The 19,925-nt window shown below is 36.7% G+C and overlaps 1 protein-coding gene and 1 long non-coding RNA gene across 12 annotated transcripts in view; one reads left to right on the top strand and one right to left on the bottom strand.

Moving 5' to 3' along the window:
* C6H1orf146 (chromosome 6 C1orf146 homolog) overlaps positions 1-19,925 on the top strand; it is a 58,444-nt gene that overhangs the window by 7,703 nt on the left and 30,816 nt on the right. For 10 of the 11 annotated variants that reach the window (XR_005361243.1, XM_038541375.1, XM_038541378.1 and 7 more), the window contains one exon: positions 17,569-17,680. Coding sequence is in view for 8 of the 11 variants with exons in the window: in XM_038541375.1 (XP_038397303.1) it covers positions 17,612-17,680 (69 nt within the window). In the remaining 3 variants the exon portion in view is untranslated. Of the gene's footprint in view, positions 1-15,017; positions 15,132-17,568; positions 17,681-19,925 lie in introns of those variants that run through there. The other variant, XM_038541380.1, reaches the window with a different exon arrangement.
* Positions 8,963-19,863, bottom strand: LOC111096395. The gene is made up of 3 exons (XR_005361247.1): positions 19,588-19,863; positions 16,918-16,960; positions 8,963-9,241 (listed from the first exon to the last, which is right to left on the bottom strand). It is a non-coding gene; the product is annotated as an uncharacterized LOC111096395 (long non-coding RNA).

Genomic DNA, 19,925 nt, shown 5'->3' with positions numbered 1-19,925 from the left:
TACACGACAGAATTTTTTAATTTAAAAATGATACAGGGCAGTCTGGGTGGCTTAGCGGTTTAGCACTACCTTCAGCCCGGGGTGTGATCCTGGAGACACTGGATCGAGTCCCACGTCAGGCTCCCTGCATGGAGCCTGTTGCTCCATCTGCCTGTGTTTCTGCCTTTCTCTCTGTGTGTCTCTCATGAAAAAATAATAAAATCTTTTAAAAATTTAAAAAACAATGATACATATCATTTTAAATATTTTTGGAACTATTTAAAAGCTTTTAAGAGATTCAGGCATATGCTATATATAGGATATTTTTAATATATATGTTAAATTTATAATATATATGCTTACATAATATGTATAATTATGTGTGTTATATAGCAATAATTACATAATACATATTTTTATATACTGTAATACATATAATACAAAATATATTTTTGAGGTATAATTGATACATAATGAATTGCGCTGAGTGATGTGATATTTTGTTACATTTATACACTTGTGAAACAGTCGCCACTAATCAGTATAGCGAATATACCCATCATCCCCAAAAACTGCTTCCTGCCTGTTTGTAATTTTCCTTTCTTTCCCAGTTATTCCTTCATCATAACCATGGTTCTGTTTTCTGTCACTGTAAGTTAGTTTGCATTTTCAGGAGTTTTATATAAAGGGAATCTTACAGTATGTGCTTTTTTCCCCTTTCAGCATAATTTTTTAGGTTGATTCAGGTTGTATGTATTAATAGTTCATTCCTTTTTATTTTTTAAATTTTTTTCATTCCCTTTTTTTTTTTAAACATTTTATTCATTTGTTTATAGAGACACAGAGAGAGAGAGGCAGAGATACAGGCAGAGGGAGAAGCAGGCTCCATGCAGGGATCCTGATGTGGGACTCAATCCCGGGTCTCCGGGATCACACCCTGGGCTGGAGGCAGTGCTAAACCCGCTGAGCCACCAGGGCTGCCCTCATTCCTTTTTATTCTTGATTAGTTTATATCAAAGTCTATTAACTTTTTGAAGGGTATTTGGGGTGTTCCTAGTTTTTGGCTTTTACAAATAAAACATGTGATTAAGACTTTATATGGATAGATGCTTTCTTTTTGCTTTGGTAATATAGCTAAGAGTGAATTGGCTGGATTATATGGTTTGTGTGTGATTAATTTTTAAAGAAATTGCCCAACTCCTTTTCAAAGTAGTTGTACCACATACTTTCCAAATATCAGTGTATGAGAGGTCCAGTTCTTCCACATCCTTACCATCAATTAATATGTTTAGTCTTTTAAATTTTAGACATATTAGGTATATTGTGTTCATTGTGATTTTAATTTTCATTTTCCTAATGTCTAATGATGTTGAATATCTTTTCATGTGCTTATTTGCTATTTATCTTTTTTGAAGTATCTGTACAAATTTTTTGCCTATTTTTAAATTGGATTGTTTTCTTGAGTCTTGAGAGTCTCTATATATTTTTGGTAAAAGTCATTTACCAGATACATGTTTTGCAAATATTTTCTTTCAATCTGTGGTTTCTCTTTATTTTCCTAACAGTGTCTTTTGAGGGGGAAAGCTTTTTTAACTTTGATGAAGTCCAATTTATCAACTCTTTTCTTTTATGGGTTACAGTTTTGGTATCATCTAAACATTTTTTCCCTGACCCAAGAGCATAAAGATGTCCTATTTTCTTCTAAAACATTTATTATCGGTTTATGTTTTACTGGTAGATCTGTGATCCATTCTGAGTTAACTTTTGTATATGATGTGTGGTAGGAATCCAAGTTTTCTTTCTTGGGTCCTGGGATTGAGTCCTGAACCATGCTCCCTGCTTAGCGAGGAGTCTGCTTCTCCTGCTACCTCTACCCCCTGCTTGTAATCTCACACGCTCTCTCACTCCCTGTCTCTCTCAAATAAATAAATAAGATCTTTAAATTTTTTTTTAATTTATTTATGATAGTCAGAGAGAGAGAGAGAGAGGCAGAGACATAGGCAGAGAGAGAAGCAGGCTCCATTCATTGGGAGCCCGACATGGGATTCGATACCGGGTCTCCAGGATCGCGCCCTGGGCCAAAGGCAGGTGCCAAACAGCTGCACCACCCAGGGATCCCTAAATAAATAAAATCTTTAAAAAAAAAGTCCATACTAACCCAGGCAATATACAGATTCAGTGCAGTCCCAATCAAAATACCAACAGCATTCTTCACTGAATTAGAATAAGCAATCTTGAAATTTGTATGGAACCATGAAAAATCTTAAATAACCAATGCAGTCTTGAGGAAGAACAACAAAGCTGGTGGTATCTCTATCCTACATTTCTTTTTTTTTTAAGATTTTTTATTTATTTATTCGTAGAGACACAGAGAGAGAGAGGCAGAGACACAGGCTGAGGGAGAAGCAGGCTCCATGCAGGGAGCCCGACGTGGGACTCGATCCTGGGTGTTCAGGATCACACCCCAGGCTGCAGGCGGTGCTAAACCGCTGCGTCACCGGGGCTGCCCTCTATCCTACATTTCAAGATACACTACAAAGCAACAATCATCAAAACAATATGGTACTGGCACAAAATTAGACATGTAGATCAGTGAGTGGAACAGAAGAGAGCCCAGAAATAAAGCCATGCTTTTATGACCAAATTCATCTACAACAAAGAAAGCAAGAATGTACAATGGAGAAAAGACAGTATTTTCAATAAATGGTACTGGAAAAACTGTCAACTACGTGCAAAGGAATGAAACTGGCCCACTTTATTATACCATACACAAAAATAAACTCAAAATGAATTAAAGACCTAATTGTGAGACCAAACCATAAAAACTCCTAAGAGAAACACAGACAATAATCTCTCACACAGTGGCCTTAGCAATATATTTAGATATATGTCTCCTTAAGGCAAGGGAAACCAAACCAAAACAAAACTTTAAGCAAATAAAATGCTTTTGCACAGCAAAGGAAGCCATCAACAAAACAAAATGTCTTTTATTTCTGTTTCTTGTCTGAATGCTGCAGTTAGGACTTCCAGTACTATGTTGAATAAAAGTATTGAGAATGGACATCTTTGTTTTGTTCCTGACCTCAGAAGAAAGCTTTGTTTTTCACCTTTGACTGTGATTCCAGCTGTGTGTTTTTTCATACATGGCCTTAGAGTGGATATTGTATTTTGCCAATTTTTTTTTGCATCTATCGAGATGATTGTATCAAGATAATGCGGTTTTTTTCTTTCTTTTGTTAATGTGATGTATCATATTGATTTGCCAATATTGAACTACCCTTGCATCCCTGGAATAAATCCAACTTGATCATGGTGAATAATTTTTTTAATGTATCATTGAATTTGGTTTGCTAATATTTTGTTGGCTATTTTTGCTCTTCAGAGACATTGGTCTGTAGTTTTCTTTTTTAGTAGTGTCTTTGTCTAGTTCTGTATCAGAGTAATGCAGGCCTTGTGGAATGAATTTGGAAGTTTTCCTTCCTCTTTTATTTTTTTTGCATAGTTTGAGAAGAATAGCTGTTAACTCTTTTCTATCTATTTATTCATCTATGTTTAGAAACGTTTTTGAAGTTTTTATTTTAATTCCAGGTTTTTAACATATAGTGTTATATAGGTTTCAGGTGTACAATATAGTAACTCAGAAATTCCATACATCACCCAGTGCTTATCATGACAAGAGTACTCCTTAATTTCATCACCTTTTTATTTTTGTTTAATTTTTTAAAAAGATTTTATTTATTCATTCATGAGAGACAGAAAGAGAGAGAGAGAGAGGCAGAGACACAGGCGGGGGAGAAGCAGGCTCCATGCAGGGAGCTCGACGTGGGACTCGATCCCGGGACTCCAGGATCACGCCCTGGAGCCAAAGGCAGGCACTAAATCGCTGAGCCACCCGGGCTGGCCCATCACCTTTTTAACCATCCCACACCCTACTCCTCTCTGGTAACCATCAGTTTGTCTATAACTAAGAGTCCCTTTCTTGGTTAGTCTCTCTCTGCCTCTCTTTTTTCCCCTCTTTGCTCATTTGTTTCTTAAATTCCATGTGTGAGTGAAATCATGTGGTATTTGTCTTTCTCTGACTTCACTTAGCATTATACTCTACTCTGTTCATGTCATTGCAAATGGCAAGATTTAGTTCTTTTTATGGCTGAATAATCCATTGTGTGTGTATACACACCATACACACACACACACACACACACACACACACCCTTTATACATTCATCAATCAATGGACATTTAGACTGTTTCCATATCTTGACTATTGTAAATAATGCTGCTATAAACATAGTGATGCATGTAACCCTTTGAATTAGTGTTTTTGTATTTTTTGGGTAAATATCCAGTAGTGTGTTTGCTGGATCACAGGGTAGCTCTATACTGTTTTCCATTTTCTACAGTGGCCACACTAGCTTGCATTCCCACCAAGAGTGCATGGTGTTCCTTCTCCGTGTCCTCACCAACACCTGTTCTTTTTTGTGTTGCTGATTTTAGCCATTATCCCTGATGAGCATAGATGCAGGATTCCTGAACAAAATGCTAGCAAACCAAATTCAGTAATACATCAAAACAATCTTTCACTACAATCAAGTGGGATTTATTCCTGGGATGCAAAGGTGGTTCATTATTTGCAAATCAATCAACATAATGCATCACATCAATAAAGGAAAGAATAAGAACCATATGATCATTTCAGCAGATGCAGAAAAAGCATTAGACAAAGTACAACATCCATTTGTGATAAAAAAAAAAACCCAACAAAGTAGGTTTAGAGGGAACATACCTCAACATAATAAAGGCCATATATAAAAAATCCATAGCTAACATCATCCTCAATAGGGAAAAACTAAAAGCTTTTCTCCTAAGGTCAGGAACAAGACAAGGATGTCCACTCTCACCACTTTTAAACAATGTAGTCCTGGAAATTCTAGCCACCCCAAGCAGACAAGAAAAAGAAATAAAAGCATCCAAATCTGTAAGGAAGAAGTAAAACTTTCACTATTTGCAGATACTCTAGAAAACCTGAACGATTCCATCAAAAACTGCTGGAACCTATAAACAAATTCAATAAAGTCACAAGATACAAAGTCAGTGTACAGAAATCTTGCATTTCTATACACCAATAATGAAGCAGTAGAAAGAGAAATTAAAAGAATCCCATTTACAATTGTACCAAAAATAATAGGATACCTAGGAATAAAGCTAACCAAGGAGGTAAAATACCTGTATTCTGAAAACTATAAGACACTAATGAAAGAAGTTGAAGACAACACACAAAAAAATGGAAAAACATTCCATGCTCATGGATTGGAAAAATAAATATTGTTAACTCTTAAAATGTTTGGTAGACTTCATCTGTGAAGCTATCTGGTCCCAGACTTTTGTTCATTGGGAATTTTTTGATTACTGATTCAGTTTGATTTCTAGTGGTCAGTCTGTTCAAATTTTCTGTATCTCCTGATTCAGTTTTGGGAGATTGTATGTTTCTGGGACCTTATCTATTTCTTCCAGGTTGTCCAACTTGCTGACATGTAATTTTTCATTATCTTCTCTTATGGGAGTGCCTGGGTGGCTCAGTTGGTATAGCATGTGACTCGATCTCAGGGTTCATGATTTGGACCCCCAGTGTTGTGTGTAGAGATTACTTTAAAAAATTCTCTTTATGTTCGTTCTCTTTCTTTATCTGATTTTTTATTTTTTTTGAATCTTCTCTCTTTATTTTTCTTGTTGAGTCTGTTAATACTTTAATAGTTTATCAATTTTGTTGATTCTTTTCAAAGAACCAGCTTGTGGTTTCATTGATCTGTTCTATTGTGGGGTTTTTTAAAGGCTTTTTCATTTATGTCTGTTCTAATCTTTGTTTCCTTCCTTCTATTAGGCTTTGGGTGTTGGTTGTTCTTTTTCTAGCTCCTGTAGGTGTAAGATTAGGTTGTTTATTTCAGATTTTTCTTGCTTCTTGAGGTAAGCCTATATTGCTGTTATCTTTTCCCTTAGAACATCTTTTGCAGCATCCCAAAGATTTTGGACCATTGTGTTTTCATTTTCATATATTTCCATGTATTTCTTTATTTCCTTTTTAATTTCTTGATTTACCTATTTGTTGCTTCATAGTGTGTTCTTTAGCCTCCATTTGTTTGTGTTTTTTCCAGTTTTTTTCTTGTTATTGATTTCTAATTTCATACCATGGTGGCCAGAAAGGATACTTGATATGATTTAAGTCTTAAGTTTATTGAAGTTTGTTTTGTGGCCTAATATATGATCTGTTCTGGAGAACATTCCACGTGGGCTTAAAAGGAATATATTCTGCTGTTTTGAGATGACATATTCTGTATAGATCTGTTAGGTCCCTTGGTCTAATGTGTTGTTCAAAGTCACTGTTTCTTTGTTGGTTTTGTGTCTGGATGATCTATCCGTTGACATAAATGGGGTGTTAAAGTCCCCTATTGTATTCCTGTCAGTTTCTCCCTATATATCTGTTAATATTTGCTTTATGTACTTAGGTGTTCTTGTATTGGATGTTTATATACTTATAATCATATTCTCTTATTGGATTGACTCCTTCATCAGTATGTAATGCCCTTATTTGTCTTTTGTTACAGTCTTCATTTTAAAGCTTGTTTTCTCTAGTATTGCTACCTCATCTTTTTTCTGGCTTTCATTTGCATATGTTTTCCATCCCTTTCCTTACAGTCTTTGTGTATATTTAAGTCTGAAGTGAATGTCTTGTAGGTAGTATAATAGATGGGTCTTGTATTTTTATCCATTCAGTCACCCTTTGTCAATAGCCTTCTACAGCAAAAAGATTACAACTCACTGAAAACTCAGATTATGGTTAGCATTTTTTACGAAGAAACTATTTTTATGAGAGAGAGAGAGAGAGTGCACAAGCAGGTGAGGGGAAGGACACAGGGAGAGAGAGAGAAGCAGATTCCCTGCTAAGCAGGGAGCCCAGTGTGGAGCTATTCAAGGACCCTGAGCTCATGAGTTGAGCTGAACACAGATGCTTAACCAACTGATTCACTCAGCCCAAGAAAGTATTTTTTAGTTAAGGTATATACGTTGTTTTTTAGATATAATGCTCTTATTGCACATCTAGCAGATTAAGTATAGTATTTATAACTTTCATATGCACCAGGAAACCAAAAAATTCATTTAACTTGGGACGCTTGGGTGGCTCAGTGGGTAAGCACATCTGCCTTCAGCTCAGGGTGTGATCCTGGGGTCCCGGGATCGAGTCCCACATCAAGCTCCCTGCATGGAGTCTCTGCTTCCCTCTGCCTGTGTCTCTGCCTCTCTCTCTCTCTGTCTATCATGAATAAATAAATAATAAAAAAAAATCTTTAAAAAATTTCATTTAACTTATGTGATTGTGATACTTGCTTTAATTGTGGTGGGTCTGGAACCAAATTCACACTTTCTCTGTAGTATGCCTGTATTTAGATTTCTCTTTTTTTTATTTGTTTTTTATCCTTATTGGTAATTTGCGTCTTTCTAGAAAAGTGGCCATTCCCCAACCTGGGGCACAAGTGTTGGCACCAGGCCCCGGCCATTTGGCCCGGGGGCACCCTGCGCCTCTCAGAGGCGGCAGACTCAGACATAGGCCTGTTCCAGGACTCTACGGAGCCATGGGCTTCTCGGGTGCCATCTTCAGACGAGGAGGTGGTGGAGGAGCCTCAGAACCACCGTGCACGAATGTCCTTGGGCACCAAGGGGCTGAAAGTCAACCTGTTTCCTGCCCTGAGCCTGTCTCCCTGAAGGCCAAGCTGCGCCCTCGGAACCGCTCAGCTGAGGAGGGGGAGCCTGTGGAGAGCAAGCCAAGCCAGGAGGAGTCCATGGTGCAGCGTTCCAAGTCTTGCAAGGTCCCGGGGCTGGGGAAGCCCCTTGCATTACCTCCCAAGCCAGAGAAATCCTCAGGGTCAGAAGGATCATCACCCAACTGGCTACAAGCCCTGAAGCTCGAAGAAGAAGGTCTGAGAAGTCCTTGAGGTCCTTCCATCTGGCAGTCTCAGGCAATGCCCATTCCTGTGGGGTCCCTGGCAAGGAGACGGCTGGAGCCCCACCAGGCCCCAGGCTGCAGCCTCTGTCCCCTCCACATCTGAGAAGTGGCTGGGGAGGTACATTTATGCACTTTGTATCCCTCCGCCCTTCTTGACTCTACCCCCTCCCTCCTGACCAGATTCAGGCATTAGTGGTAAAGGTTTGGTCCCTCCTCCCTCGGTCTCTTGACAACCGCCCCTCTGCTTCCTCCTCCAGCCTCTCTCGGGTTTTCTTTTGATAACAATTTATAGCATTTTTTATAAAAGCCTTTGATTTTTGTAACAGGCGGAGCCCTGCCCCCTCCCAAGCCTCCCTCTGTCCTGCCAGGTGCCCCACAGAGACCAATAACATTTTGCCACTTGAAACAATAAATTTTGGGGGGGGAAATTCTTGGGATTATAATATGTATTTTATTATTATTATTATTTCAGATTAATACTTCTACTTGGCATAATAAAATGGATTCTCCCACTGAGAGATATTAGAAGTTAAATATATGAGATGTTGCTTACAACCAAAATAACTTCTTTTGTTACTAGAAGCTCACTCTTAATATTGTCAGCATATCTTATCAGTAATGTTATGGGAACATAATTCATTGACCAACTATTTAGTAAATACCACTGTGCTAAGTATTAAAGAAATATGGTAAGGAGGTGAATTCATATCTCAAACAAGTAGAGGGAAATCCCCTAGTAGTAGTATTTAGAGAAAGATAATTGTGAGATAATACTTGTCTTAAGGTTTTGTAGTTTGAGATATGAAGTTTGCAGAGATAAGGAGGATTTTAATTAAAAACTTGAGAGAATTTTGGAAGAGTTTAGAAAATGAATGATATATGTAAGTGAGTGCTCGCTTTGGCAGCACATGTTACTAAAAAAAGATATATGTAAGTGATGGCAATGGAAATAGAGAATTAATCAAAATACCACAGGCTTCTTGCTTTAAAATGGCAGACTGACCCCATTTGTTTATTTTCTTTTCTTCTCCAAACACTTGAAATGACAGGAAAGATTTTTTTAAATTAACAAACACAAATAAGGAGTAAAATAGCAAATGAGAAATGTATTCATTTATGAAAAACATATAGAGAGAGTGGCAGAGACACAGGCAGAGGGAGAAGCAGACTCCATGTGGGAAACCCAATGTGAGACTCAGTCCCAGCACTCCAGGATCACGCCCTGAGCCAAAGGCAGATGTCCAACTGCTGAGCCACCCAGGTGTCCTGCAAATGAGAAATTTAAATGAGTATGAGGAAATTGGAAGACAGAGGAATGATAATTTGGTATAAAAGAAAGTTATCTAAGTCCCTACTGAGGGAGAAATTAATGAGAAGAATTATGCCTCATGGGCCTCTTGGAATCTCCTGAGAGGCTGAGTACTGTACTTGGAAGCATTAAATATTGGTGTACATCAAGAGCAGAATGTGGAAGAAAAGATTGTTGAAAGTTTATATGCACATCCATTAGAACCTCCTTGGGTTCTCTTCTCTATCCTGAACATTCAGGGAAACTCGGTTTTCCTGTGGAGGAGATTGGAGGTTTGTTTTCTGGAGATGTTCACCTGGGAAGATGGTTTTGGGAATACCAGGCACAACCTCTTATCTTATAAGAGATGTCTTCTCTAACCATCCAACATAAAATAATAGCCTCCAGCACATATTCCCTGTGGACTCTGATTTTTCTCCACGACACACATTGCTACCTTCCATCACTCCATGTTTGTCTTTTTTTTTAAATTGCTGGAATCATCTCACTAGAATGAAAGAGTCATGAGGGTGGAGATTTGTTCACTATTACATCTCTAGCCCCTACAATAATATCAAATCCATAAATATTTTGATTAATAAACATATAAATAAGAACAATTAAGGATCACTAGACATTTGAGGAAAACTTCCAACATGAAACAATCAAGAAAAGCAATCTGTAGAAAACTGATAATGTCAACAGAAGAAAACTTTAAGAAAATGTAGTTAGTTACCTCACAGAGATGAGAGATACTGAATTCATAAAACAAAGGGATGCCTTGAAGAAGAATGAGCAGAGAATAAGAGCTTCTAGTAACAAAAAATATGTACTTACATGTGATAGTTTAAAATAAAAAAAAAAAAATCTTGGCTTTTGTTTTCTAGACTAGCATGAAACAGCATGGAACTAGTAACTCTATCCTAACAAGTAAAAAGCTGAACAAGGTGAAAAAATAAAGACTCTTAAATCTGTCAGAGAAGTGAAGTCACAGGGCAAACCTCAGCACCCAAAATTGTAGAGACAGAGGGATGGATATGAAGAATCACTTACTGGAGTAGAAACCAATAAGCAGCGACCTCTGCAGGAACCAGTATGAGATAGGAAAACCTAAAGTGTAATTGAAGAATTGCTGGAGGTGCTGTAAGTAGGGAGACCCACTAATTAGGGTGCCCTGTCTTAGTGTGAGCTGCCATAGCAAAATCCCATGGACTGAGTGGCTTAAACAGACATTAATTTTCTCACAGGTCTGGAGACTAGAAGTCCAAGATCAGGGTGCTATCCTGAATGAGTTCTGGCAAGAATTTTCGTCCTAGCTTGCAGACAGTGGGCCACCTTTTTGCTGTAGCATTTCTTTTTTTAGGGGCCCTGACCCCATCATGAAGGCCTCACTCTCTTGACCTCATGGAAGCCTAAGCATCTTCCGAAGGACCCATCTTGAAATATAATCATATTGGGGTTGGGGCTTCATTATATAATTTTGGTGGAACATAATTCATTCGATAGCAGGCCCCTATACTTTTGTGAGTTCTACCTCTGAAAGCTCTACAGAGGTTCTCACAGTAAATATTGTAGGCAAATTCCTTTGTGCTTCTGGCAGGAAAAGGAGAAAAATACTGAAATATGTGAGAGCATCCTGTTGTTCTTATTTTTTTTTTTTTTTTTAGCATCCTGTTCTTAAAAATTCTGCCCTCAAGCATCTGATTCTTGATTTCCTGATCAGATCATGATCTCAGGGTTGTGAGATAAAGTCCCTTGTTGGGCTGTGCTGGGAGTGGAGCCTGCTTAAGACACACACACTCTCTCTCTCTCTCAAAAAATGTAAAAAAAAAAAATCTGCCCTCAACAGAAACTACTTTGCCAGAACCTAACCTTGTTGGTATTTTGTCATAGATTAATCAACATGGGAGGAGAGAAGTACCTAGCTTTAGGTCCCTCCCGGCATCCTGTCCCACCTAGACAGGGGAAAAATCTGAGAAACACTAGTGAAATTTGCAGCTCAGGGTGCAGGCTCCTGAAAAGACTGAAACCTAATAATAGGATTGCAGAATCCTCCTTCCCTTACACATTATCACCATGTCACCAAAGGCCTATGTACCAGAGTTTCTTTTACCAAGTAGGTCATTTTAGGCTTATAACAACAACAACAACAAAAAAACTATAAGACATACTAAAAGGGAGAAAACATAGTTTGAAGAGACAGCATCAGAGTCAGGCCCAGATATAGCAGGGATGTTGGAATTTTCAGACTAGGAATTTAAAACAATTATAGTTGATATGTGAGAGGCTCTAATGGAAAACATAGACAATATAACAAGAGCAGATGGGTATATAAGCAGAGAGAAGGAAATTATAAGAAAGAATAAAAAAAAATGTTAGAAAAAAGGGAATGTAACAGAAAGGAAGAATGCATTTGATGGGCTCATTAGTAGAATTGACACAGCTGAGGAAATAATCTCTGAGCTTGAGGATATGGTAATAGAAACTTCCAAAACTGAAAAGCAAAGAGAAAAAAGACTGAACAAAACTGAGCAAAATATCTGTGGGACAAGTAATGTAACATATCTGCTGTAATGTGAATACCAAAAAGAGAAGAAAGAGAAAAGAGAAAGGATCAGAAGAAATATTTGAAGCAGTGACTAAGAATTTCCATTACCCCAAATTAATGCCAGACACTAAACCACAGATTCAGGAAGGGAACACCAAGGATGATGAATGCAAAAATAAAATAAAATAAAATAAATAAAATAAAATAAAATAAAATAAAATAAAAATAATAATAAATAAAGTAAAAAATAAAAAATCCACTAGACATATCAACTCAAACTGCAGAAAATCAAAGATAAAATATCTTGAAAGAAACCACCTTATCTATAAGAGGAGCAAAGATACAAATTACATTATACCAGAGCTTACTTTTGCTGTCACTCTCTGTGCCATGTGAAGACACAGTAAAAAGGTGGCCAACTGTCTATAAGCTAGGAAGAAAGTTCTCACCAGAACCCATCTGGGGTGGCATCCTAATCTTGGATATAATTGCATGTAAACCATCCAAGCAGGAGAGTGGAGTGAAATGTTTAAATTATTGAGAGAATAAAACCACCAACCTGGAATTCTCTGTCTTGCCATGTCCTCCTTCAAAAGTGAGGAGAAATAAAGATTTTCTCAGATAAGCAGAAATTGAGAGATTTGGTTGCCAGTTGATCTGTTTTGCAAGAAATGTAAAGAATTTCTTGAGAGTTACATCACTGTGTGTTAATGAACTGGGATAAGAATAAAAGCTTTTAAGAAAAACATATTGTACAACCTAAAAAAATGTTTTGAGAGAAGGGAAATGATAGTGTCAGAAACTCAGATCTGGGGATGCCTGGGTGGCTCAGTGGTTAACTGTCTGCCTTCGGCTCAGGGTGTGATCCTGGAGTCCCAGGATCGAGTCCCATGTTGAGCTCCCTGCATGGAGCCTGCTTCTCCTTCTCTGCCTGTATCTCTGCCTCTTTCTCTGTGTCTCTCATGAAAAAATAAATAAAGTCTTAAAAAAAAAAAAAAAGAAAGAAACTCAGATCTGTATGAAGAAAGGGAGAAATCGAGAAGGAATAAGTGAAAGCAAAATAAAAACCTATTTCTCTTATTCCTGATTCATCTAACAGATAAAAATTTGTTCAAAATAATAGTAACAATGTATTTGATGGTTATAGCTCATGTAAAAATGTAAAGAATGACAGCAATGACATAAAGGATAGGATGGAGGATTTAGGAATATTTTTTATTATAAGATACTTGTATTATTTATGAAGTAGTATACTGTTACTTGAAAATAAACTTGGATTGGATGTAAATGTATATTGCATACCTAGGGCAACCAGCAGGAAAAAAAGTTTTAAAATAAACCTTTAGAGCTTGTTAGGAAAATCATCTGGAAAACGACCCCTCCAAAAAAAATTGAAAACAGTAGAAGACTAAGATCAAGCTATAAGATCTAAAACCCAACTAATAGCAATTGCAAAAAAAAATATTGGGAATATTAAATAAGTTTACAAAATAGTTTTCTAGAATTGAAGAACATGAGTATCCAGATTAAAAGGTCTTGCTGAATACTTAGCTCAATGCAGGTAAAAAGATCTACCTAAAGGCACATCATTGTCAAAGTTCAGAACACTAGAGATTAGGAAAAACACCAAGTTTTAAGGTACCAAAAAAGCTTCTGGAGAAAACAAATGAAAAATAAGTCACTTATACAGGAGGAATAGGAATCAGTATGGTATGTTCACAGCCAACACTGGTTGTCTAGAAGACAGTCTAGTAATATTTATAAAGTTCTGAAAGAAAACACATCTATTAGGATATATAGATACAAATACATAAATACACACACATGCACATATATATAAATATTGATCAAATATGAAGATAGGATAAAGATTTTCAGACATGCAAGGGCTCAAATACAGTTAAATCTTTATATTATTTGCCATGCATATTTTTAAGGGAACTACTAAAGAATGCTTCAGTGAAACAAGAATAAACCAAGGAAAGGGAAACAGCTCTAACACAGGAGGGCGGTACAGGGAAGTCCCAGGATTAAAGCTAATGAATCAGATCCAGAGAAATATCCAATTTTTATCTGGAGGGATGGGAAGAGTTCTCTAGGGAGATGACTGTAACTGAAGGATTATTTACGTTGGAACATTTGAAAAAAGTAGCAAAAGTCTCGTAAAAATAGTTTATAGTTTTGTTTTGGTCAAAAGGATTGACTAAAGTTATATAATGATGGTAATATATTTGCATTTTAATATGTGTTATATAATTTGATTTTCCTAGCTACCCTGTGAAATAATGGCAAGCCAGTATTACTCGTCTCAGTGTATGTAATTATACATGTAGAAATAGGCTTAAAGACATTGAGTGATTACAGTGGTAGAGGTTAAGACTAGAACCCTGGTCTCACTCCCGTTGTATTTTTTTCTGCTACACTACAGATCTTCTACCAAAAGGTCTGAATGTATGCCTTATATTTGGCATATATTCTGCATAAACTCCACATCCTCACAGAATCATAAAAACCATAAGCACCCATTTTGTCTTTTACAATTCCACCCCTTCCTACCCAGACACACCACCAATATTCTAACATAGTCTTTATTGTTGCTAAAATATTTTTACTTCTTTACCTTTGGCCAGACATTAAACTAAAGTCAGTGACAGGAACCTTCATTATTCTAGAATTTGCCTTTATATTTGATCCCCTTGGCTTTTGACTTGCATCTTTCTCTTTTATTATTTTTCTTTTAGTTGTGTTTAGAAATTTGTTTTTATACATTTAACTGTGCATGCAGGTTTTTTTCTCTTTTACTCTTGACTAAACTCTGATGCAGTTCATGAAACTCAACCCCATATACCTCTTTTAGTTTAAAACAACTTTGCATCTAATTATTGGCCTTATTTTAGGCAAGAATAAGCATTTGGCAACTATTTCCAGAGTTCTTCAGGGATGATCCTTAAATATATGGAGTACCAGGTGCCTACTTCCCAATGGCAATTTGCTTCTGCTATTTTGCCAACAAGTCAGGTCACTGCATCCTCTTCAAATTATTTCTTGTTAGCCAACAAGATGTTTTGTAAGCATGTAATTCTATTTGTGTACTTTTTTCTATTTGTATATTATTATGAACTATGACATATGTGCTCAGGGTCAAGACCCAGAAGGTCATTTAATTCACTTCGGACTACATATCATTCCATTTATTCCAGGGACTCTGATCATCATGAGATTTTGGTAATAGAAAAAGCTCTCACCAAGAAGACAGCCTCTGTGGAATCTAAGTTTATTCATTACCACTTAAGAATTTAAGAATTCTTCTGCCTCCACAGGTTATTTTTACCACTTGTACATTAACCACAGATCTGTATTCATAGCATAGTTTTTGAAAGCTATTTGTTAGTTCATTGCCTAATGTATCCATAGTTGTCACCACCCATAGCCCAACAAATCATCAGGCAGATCATGGTAGAATACTTTGACACCCTTACTTCTTACGGTGAAAGTGGTTGGTTCCTCTACTCACCTGCCACATATATTTACTTCTAAAATCCCCACCCTGTACTTTTACCCCCACCCTCAGCTCTTTGCTCAGCCTGATAGAACTAGAGTTCATTATAGATACGCTGAGGTCTTGTTGAAAGAAGAGTAAAATATTGGGACTTCCCATATAGATATCAAGACTTTTTATAAAACTATAAAAATTAAAAATAGTATGACATTGACTTGGGAATAATCAAACTGAACAGTGGAATAGAACAGAAGCAGACCTAAAAATATATGAAAATCCTGTTTCATTAAGGTGGCATTGCAAATAACCAAAGAGGAAAGACTACTAACTAGTATTGGGACAACTAGATAGCCATATTTTTAGAAAATGAAGTTGGATCCCTACTTCAGACTCTGTACAAAATTCTAGATGAATTAAAAGCTTAAATGTGAAAGGTCAGACTAAAAATTTAGAAGACAATGAAAGAGAATATCTATGACTTTGCGTTAGAGAAGATTTCTTGAGAAAAAAAGCACTGACCATAAATGCAAGCATTGATAAATTTTACAACATTGAAAATTTAGCCTTGTGTATCAAATAATACCATAAAGAAGGGAAAAAGACGAGTCCAATCTGGGAGAAAATAGACACCTGACAAAAATTAATATCTAGACTATATAAAAAAATCCTACAAATGAATGAGAAAAAAGAAAAGGAAAATCTAATAGAAAACTGGGCAAAAGACACTCATTTCGCAGAAATGGAAAAATGGCTTAAGAATGTCAGTGTCAATAGTAGAAAAGTGCCAAATTTAGACCACAGTAAAATTCTCTTTAATGCTACTTATTTATAGTAATTTTTATCTTTCCTCCCACCTGCCTCAACTATAAACCTTAGCACACCGATGTTTTTGAAATTCTCTTATTATATCTTTTTCTTTTATTATCTAATTGACAGTGCACAGTACTTTGTGTTGTTCTTGCCTAGAATACTCTTCCTTTCTTTAGTGTGGTGGCTTTTAAAGCATGGTCTCCAGATAGGCATTAACAGCATCACCAACTGAAATACCCCTCAACTATCTTTTCAAGGATGTTTGTGTAGTAATAGTTTTGTAGGTTAGAGATAGTATTTTCCTCTACAGCACAGGGAAGATTTGGATGCAGCCCATTATAAAAGTTAGGGATTCATTAGCTTGGGGTTCCTCTCCTATAATACAACTCACTGTTTATGCTGATATTGCCCGGCCTTCCCCCCATAACCATGTGGGAGTTGGGCTTGGGGAATTTCTGCAAGAGAATAAGGATACTGGGGTGCCTGGGTGGCTAAGTCAGTTAAGCATCCAATACTAGATTTTGGCTCAAATCGTGATCTCAGGGTCATGAGATTAAGCCCTAAATTAGTCTCTGCCCTCAGAGATTCTCTCCTTTTTCTCCACTTCTTCTGTCTCTCTAAAACAGTGTCTTTAAAAAAGAGAGAGAATGAGGCTACTTTTCTTGCTGTGAGTAAAAAAAATAGGTAAAAAAGCCTTTCTTTGTCCTCTGATCCAAGAGTCTTATGTCTTTTGTTGTATCCATGGAACTGTGGCAGGTTAACTTTTTTTAGCTTGCAAGTAGAATAAAACCACTGACCTTCCACAGTTCTTGACACATCTTCTTTTATAAAGTTAGTGTCCTGAAATGAGAACCATTGCTCTTTAGTAATTGTTAATAGAATGAAATAAAAAAAATTTAACCGAGTAAATTTAAAAATCAAATTGGCTTCACTCACTGGATCATGAATTGGGCAACATCCCAATTAGTAAGGAAAAGGAGCTCCACCAAGCTATAGAAAAGGGAAGGTTTTTAATGACAGAAAGAGGTGGGCAAAAGAAATTATTTGCAAACAATGCATTGTTTCCCCTGAGGGGAAAGGAAAGGGTTAATTGGGTGTTTCACTAGTGCTGACCAGGTAATTTGGTATTGATTAGTTAAAGGTTACATTCAAGGGGGCTGAAACTGTAGTTAGGTTAGATACCAAGTTTTGGTTTATTGCTGTGGAGTTTAGCACAATTGACTCCATTTTGTATGTTTTGTCTCCTTTTTGACAATAGGAAGCATGGTATTGCAATAGAAAACATGATATTGAATAAGCTTAATATATAATAAGACATATTATCAGTGTCAAATTTTAACTTTCAAATATTTCTTAGAATGTCTCCATTAACCTAATTTCATTTCTGTCTTTACTTTTCATTCATTAAACATTTCTACATTGTCCTATTTGCTCTTTCTTTTTTTCAGATTGAGGCATCATTAGAAGCTGGGTTGATCCAGAGACAGACAGATGGCTGAAAATGGCAGAAAAGAAAAAGTAAAATGGACAACCACCATTATTATTAGCTCATCTCTTAAGGTAAAGAGGCATTTGAGCTATTGCTCTTTGATTTGAAAATGAAAAGCAATGCAATATTTTAAAAGATCCTTAGCTTGATTAGTTATATGGCTCTGCAAGAACATAAACTAAATATATTTTAAAGATAAATTCTAAACTTTACTGCATCCATTTTCAGCATCCTACTTCTCTACATTTTTAAGGTTGGACATTTCTTAAAATTCTTTTTTTTCTCTATAAGTCCGTTTTTTTTTTTTTTTAAGATTTTATTTATTTATGAAAGACACACAGAGAGAGGCAGAGATATAGAGGGAGAAGCAGGCTCCATGCAGGGAGCCCAATGTGGGACTCGATCCAGGGACTCTGGGATCATGCTCTGAGCCAAAGGGAGACTCCCAACTGCTGAGCCATCCAGGCATCCCTGTAAGTCTGTTCTAATAGAAATGTTAAAGGATTCAAGTAACAGTAACATGCACATATATATTATCTAACATTTTTGAAGATAGAAACTGATCTGTGTACCTTAGTGGCATTAGGAGAAGGCTGTCTCTATACAGTTTGGTTGGGGAAGGGATGGGAAGTTGAATGCCTGAAGAGAGTTGGTCAGTCCATAACTGTTTTTAGCTCCTCAGCCAACAGAATTTCTTCATTGCCCTGGTATTTATCTATGGACACTAGCTGATATCTAGAGGGAAGGGAAGGGGCAAGAAATGACTGTTCCACAGCAAATATGAGAGAGGCTCATAAGACTAAAAATAATAATTTTTAATCCATTCTATGCTTCCACTGCTGCCTCAAGTTATATTTTTCCTATTGGCTTTAGCTGTCTAGATCCATAACACAAACCAATTTAAGACAGCCTTAGGTCTCACTGGTTTTTTTCATGCTTCTTTTTGTTAGGTTTCTGGAATTCATGATTTTCTCTTAATTCTATAGCTTTTTCAGACTGATTTTGAGACAGAGAGCCGGCAACCCATGCTATTTGCCAAAAACAACTATTTCATAATTCATTTATTATGTTTACAATTTTGTTTTGTCCCATTTGTTCCACCTTTTCTGTTTCTCTTCTTCTCTTCTTTTTTTTTCTTCTTCTTGTCACCCATTTCTATTGATCATTTCTCCCTCTCTCCCCCTCCCCCCTTTCTTACTTCCCTTCCTCCTCCTTTTATTAGCTTTGGAAAATATATGCTTTATGATTTCTACTGTTTTGGTAGTTGCCCTAAAAATTTTAACATGTATACTTCTCTCCACAAAATCCACTGTGAATAATTACCTTTATTCTCCTCTTAAGTGACAAGAGTCTTAGAACACTTTAATTCCAATCATCCCTTTCAGTATTTTTTTTAAAGGTTTTATTTATTTCTTCATGAAAGACACAGAGAGAGAGAGGCAGAGGGAGAAGCAGGCTCCACTCAGGGAGCCTGACGTGGTACTCGATCCCGGGTCTCCAGGATCAGGCTCTGGGCCGAAGGCAGCGCTAAACCGCTGAGCCACCCAGGCTGCCCCTTTTCTGTATTATATCCTGTTGTTATCATATTTAGTTTAATTCTATTTATTTTAAAGATTTTATGTATTTGTGAGAGAGAGAGAGTTCATGAGCAGAGGAAGGGCAGAAGGAGACACAGACTTCCCGCTGATCAGGGAGCCCAATGTAGGACTCAATCCCAGGAAACTGGGATCATGACCTGACCTGAAGGCAGAAATTTAATAGATTGAGCTACCCAGGCACCCTAATTCTGTTTTTTAACTTGACAGAATATTGTTTTCTAAAATAGCATTTCTTCAGATTTACTCATATGTTTGCTACTGTTTTTGCTCTCCTTTCCTTCTTTTGGTTCAGACTTCCCATTTTAGATCACTTTCTTTTTATCTAAAGAATATGATTTAGAAATTACCTCAATGAGGATCTTCTAGAGGTAAAAACTTACCCTCAGTTTTTGTTAATCTCAAAATACTTCTATTTTTCCCCTTGATCTTGAAAGGTGTTTTGAAGGTCAATTTAGTTGAAGTATAACTTACATACAATGAAATGTACACATTTTAAATGCACAGTTTGATGAGTTTTGACAGATGTGGATACCTGTATAACTACCACCCCAATTAAAATATAGAACATATTCATAACTCCAGAAAGTTTCTTCATGCCCTTTTGTAGCCCCCTGCCTCAAGCAACCAATGATCTAATATTTACCACTATGATTAGTTTTTTTTTGCCTGTTCTAGAATGTCATAAATGGAACCATACATTGTGTAGTCTTTGGTTTCA

The sequence above is a fragment of the Canis lupus genome, chromosome 6, assembly GCF_011100685.1.
Source record: "Canis lupus familiaris isolate Mischka breed German Shepherd chromosome 6, alternate assembly UU_Cfam_GSD_1.0, whole genome shotgun sequence".
NCBI classification, from domain to species: Eukaryota; Metazoa; Chordata; class Mammalia; order Carnivora; family Canidae; genus Canis; species Canis lupus.
The sequence above is the reverse complement of the archived record's forward strand: the minus strand, read 5'-3'. Positions and strand labels throughout refer to the sequence as shown.